Here is a 4,053-nt window from a genome sequence, read left to right as displayed (position 1 = left end):
CAAATGACATACTTGGACTCATCCCCCCCTCCCCGCCCCAAATGCACTCCACTATGCAACCTTATTTAGCAACTGCTATTCATTGTTCATAGGGAGCTCTGGTGTCCTAGTGGTCAGAAGCATGCTGCAATCCCAAAGGGACAGCCTCTGTATGGTCAACCACAACACAACAGCACAACATTATAAAAAGGAGCTGCAATACCATTAATATTGACTAAATATTTAAAAACAAAACAAAATGACTTACACCCTGCCTTAAATGTATGCTAATTCACTATTCTTTTAAAAGCAGTGTATTAATATGGGTATGAAGAAGATGTGACATTAATCTGAAATTATTTATATTAACACATTTCCAAACCTTTGTCAAATTTACAAATAATACTTAAGGTATAAGGCACTTAAAAGTGTTTCAACATGTCCCAAAAATTTTCAGCAAAGATAGTTCCATTATCTACCCTATTTTTTTGCAAAGAAATTTAAAAAATAAATCATATTTCTTTTTCAACATTGCTTACAGCTGTATAAAAAAATTCATCAGCAGCTATCTCTCTAAATGATAAAAATTCAGTTAGAAAGAAAAGTAAGTTAAAATTTTGCCCAGTATAATATTACTTTTGATAAATATGAAATTCCTATATTGATACTGAAATAAAAATATTATCTCATCTCAATATTTATTACTTCTTAGAGCACTTTATTAAAGAAAAGTTGTACAGAAAAGCACAGGAATTTTTCATTTACCTCCTGTCTCTCTCTCTAAATGATTATTTGTCCTTTTTGGCATTAGTGTGGTATATTTCTTATAGTTCATGAACCAATATTGATACATTACTCTCATTACCAATTTTGTAGAATTCAAAGTTTTTGAAAACTCTGGTTGGGAACCATTATACCCTCATACAATTAAGTGTCAATCAGAATACTGAAATAAGCTGCTTATAAGACTGCTAGAAAAGTTATAAAATTGAGTTATGATATTGATTGAAGCTTTCTCCACAGTCAGCTGGATCAGCTATGAGGGTGAACTTTCAAAGTAGTTAAGTCCCTCGACAATACAGTCACTTTGCAATATGATACATAGAGGGACAAATTATTACAGAGTCCCTCAACTTAGAGTGGGGTTTGATCACTGTCATAAGGAGGTTCTGATACAAGTCATTTATTTGTTCTAACTTTCAATATTACTGCATTTTATTATCAGTAGAATTCCAAATGCGGTGTTTGTTTCTGAGGGTTTGAAATATGGCACAACTTACAAATATATTTTTATAAATATGAAGTATAATAAGATCAGCAAAAGATAAAAATAACCAAATGTGGATCAACTTTTCTATATATAGAAAACATCAAGTTGCACAATTCATTGCTTTTAAAATAGCATATATTTTTATTCATTTCCTAGAATAGGATCTTTCTTAATTTTTTTTCAAAAGAACTAATTTTCAAATAAGGTACTTTATTTGCTATTGTGATTCCCTCTATTTATCATTGTAAAAATATCTGACATATTTTTGTGTTATTACTAGAATATTTAATAATTAAATGATATAAATACCCTAGAGAATCTGAAATTATTTTTACATTTCACTTTCTCTGGCTCATTTCTTTGACTAAGCTTTCCTTATTTGGGATCTATGAATAAGGTCAATTCAGAGCTGTACTTCTAAGTTATTTTACTAACATTATCAGTTACAATACACATGGAAGCTCACAAAGATAAAATATTTAACTATTCTCTAATTTAATCATTTGTTATATTCTATAATTACTATGACTTTAAAATCAGCACTTAGTGATTTTAATAAAGAATTTTTTTCTTTCTGTTCCCTCCAAATATCTACTCAAAATAACTTCCATCAAATTAGAATATGAAATTCTGTTTCAAATGATACTCACTTTTTTCTCCTTATTATATTTGGCAAATATCTCTTGGGCTCGCTCTTCTCCTCCGTCCGTAAATAACATGATGATTTTATTGCAGTTGGCTCTAGAAACATTATACTGTTAAAAAAAAGAAAAACAACCCAATATTATATATATTTACAATAAAAAAGAAGTGCTATGAATATAGCATGAACAAATGAGAAGCAATGAATAAACTACCTGCTCGGTGATTGCATTCTAGGAACTCCCAGAACTCTAGATCCCAGAACTGTGCTTTAAATTGCAAGCTACCTGCAAGAGTTTACTTGTATTCTCAACATTTCCTCTGATATACAGTATATATTCTCTTTGATTTGTCTTGGTTTTCCTCTGTTGTTGTTGTTGTTATTGTTGTTAAGTGCCGTCGAGTCACAGGTGACTCATAGCAACCCTATGAACGGAAGTCCTGGACACCTCCTGTATGTATAACTTTCTTCATTCTCCAGGTTCATAGGGTTTCCAGAGGCAAGCTTCTGTGGAAGTGGATGCCACTCCTGCTTCCAAGCTTGTTTTCATCGGGGAGCTTCACCAAACACTGTCCTCCATGGGTAACAGTATTCTGCTTCACAGCAACAGTGAGTTACCTCTGCCTTGGGAGGTTTCTCCTTATAAAATGTAAATTTCACAAGGGACACTAAATTTTGTCTGGATATACAGTGCTTTTGTCCTGCCCAGAAAGGTGACTAGCATATTAATTCAAAAGTTAACTAAGAAATTTTAAAACCAATGATCATTTTATTAATTTTATGTCTAGATTATTTTATCAAAAAATGAAAAGAATTACAGTAAATAAATGAAAATATCCTTATTATATATTCTTATTAGATAATTGCCCTTTTATTTTCCCTAATGACATTGAAGCTCACACTTTTCCTGAATCTTTCACATTTATTTAACTCATTTCTTCATCTCTATTACCTACTGTGCATTCTGAGAACTGCAAGCTTCTTGTTGACTTCCTAACACAAATACCTCTCTTTGAAAATGCTGATATCTATTTCCCGGATATACTCTATTTTCTTGTTCAAGTTAATTTATCTCATCCTCTAGAATACTACTACAGTTATGTATTACAGAAATGAGATTATAATGCAAAACTTAAGATTATTTTTCTTTTTACTCTTGAATGTTATACTTTCATTGAAGTCTGCTCAAACTTGATTCACATTCTCCTTCTGAAAGGCACAGTTCTAACTATCTTTTAAACTTTTTCCAGTTATTCAAACATTTGAACAAGGGAAAACAATGGATTAACATTACAATTAATAATAAAACTAGAAAGCTGGACTACGTTAGAAGAAGTATGGTGGTACATACTATCTAAGTCAGCAGTTCAAACCTTCCAGCAGCTCCATCAGAGAAACATGGGCATTCTTCCTCCATAAGGATTGACACACCTGCAAAATCTATGGTGGCAGTTCTAGTCCATCCTATTGGATTGCTATGAGTCAAAACTGACTCCATTGCAGGGGGAGCTTTTTGGGAGAAGAGGTGGTTGTTGTTGTTGTTATATACACAGTATCTCTGAACCTTGCCTTATCCTGAACGCATCTCATTGTCTACAACACGCCTCGCTCACTCCAGTTACTATGTCAATCCATCTCATCTAGGGTCTTTCTCTTCTACGTTGTCCCTCTACCCTTCCAAGCATGATGTCCTTTTCCAAGATTAGTACCTCCTAACAATCTAGTTTTCTCCAGTTGTAAAATGTGTTTGGAAAGAAAGTATGTTCTTATCTCTGCAATAAGCTTTCTGAAATTGGACTATGATGAAAACTACATGTTTTGTCATCGAAATGCTTCTGTGAAAAATATTTGTAATTCCTTAACTAAAGTTAATTTATATTCCCCCTCGTCCCCTCAGTTGAGTACAATTTATTTTTGATCAAAATTTCATTTGTAGGTTGCATATGTGATCTAAGATATTATTCTAAAAGTACAATTTATAAGAATATTATAATACCTTAAAGGCATAAAATATACATCAATGTTGAGGGAGACAGGCCTGATATTTGGGGAAATTATTTTAAAATGAAGAGGTTAAATGCATAAAGGAAGTGTGGAAAGTAAAATGTATGAAATTTATTTGGGACACAATTACAAAAATAATTTACTGACACACCCCTGC

General features: G+C 32.2%; 1 protein-coding gene across 1 annotated transcript in view; it reads right to left on the bottom strand.

Moving 5' to 3' along the window:
- Positions 1-4,053, bottom strand: part of CACNA2D1 (calcium channel, voltage-dependent, alpha 2/delta subunit 1) — a 584,478-nt gene that overhangs the window by 92,655 nt on the left and 487,770 nt on the right. Inside the window, exon 12 of the mRNA XM_006896147.1 lies at positions 1,900-2,004. Within this exon, the coding sequence (XP_006896209.1) occupies positions 1,900-2,004 (105 nt within the window). The remainder of the gene's footprint in view (positions 1-1,899; positions 2,005-4,053) is intronic.

The sequence above is a fragment of the Elephantulus edwardii genome, unplaced genomic scaffold (assembly GCF_000299155.1).
Source record: "Elephantulus edwardii isolate Elephantulus edwardi_28Jun2011 unplaced genomic scaffold, EleEdw1.0 scaffold00183, whole genome shotgun sequence".
In the NCBI taxonomy this organism is placed as follows: Eukaryota; Metazoa; Chordata; class Mammalia; order Macroscelidea; family Macroscelididae; genus Elephantulus; species Elephantulus edwardii.
The sequence above is the reverse complement of the archived record's forward strand: the minus strand, read 5'-3'. Positions and strand labels throughout refer to the sequence as shown.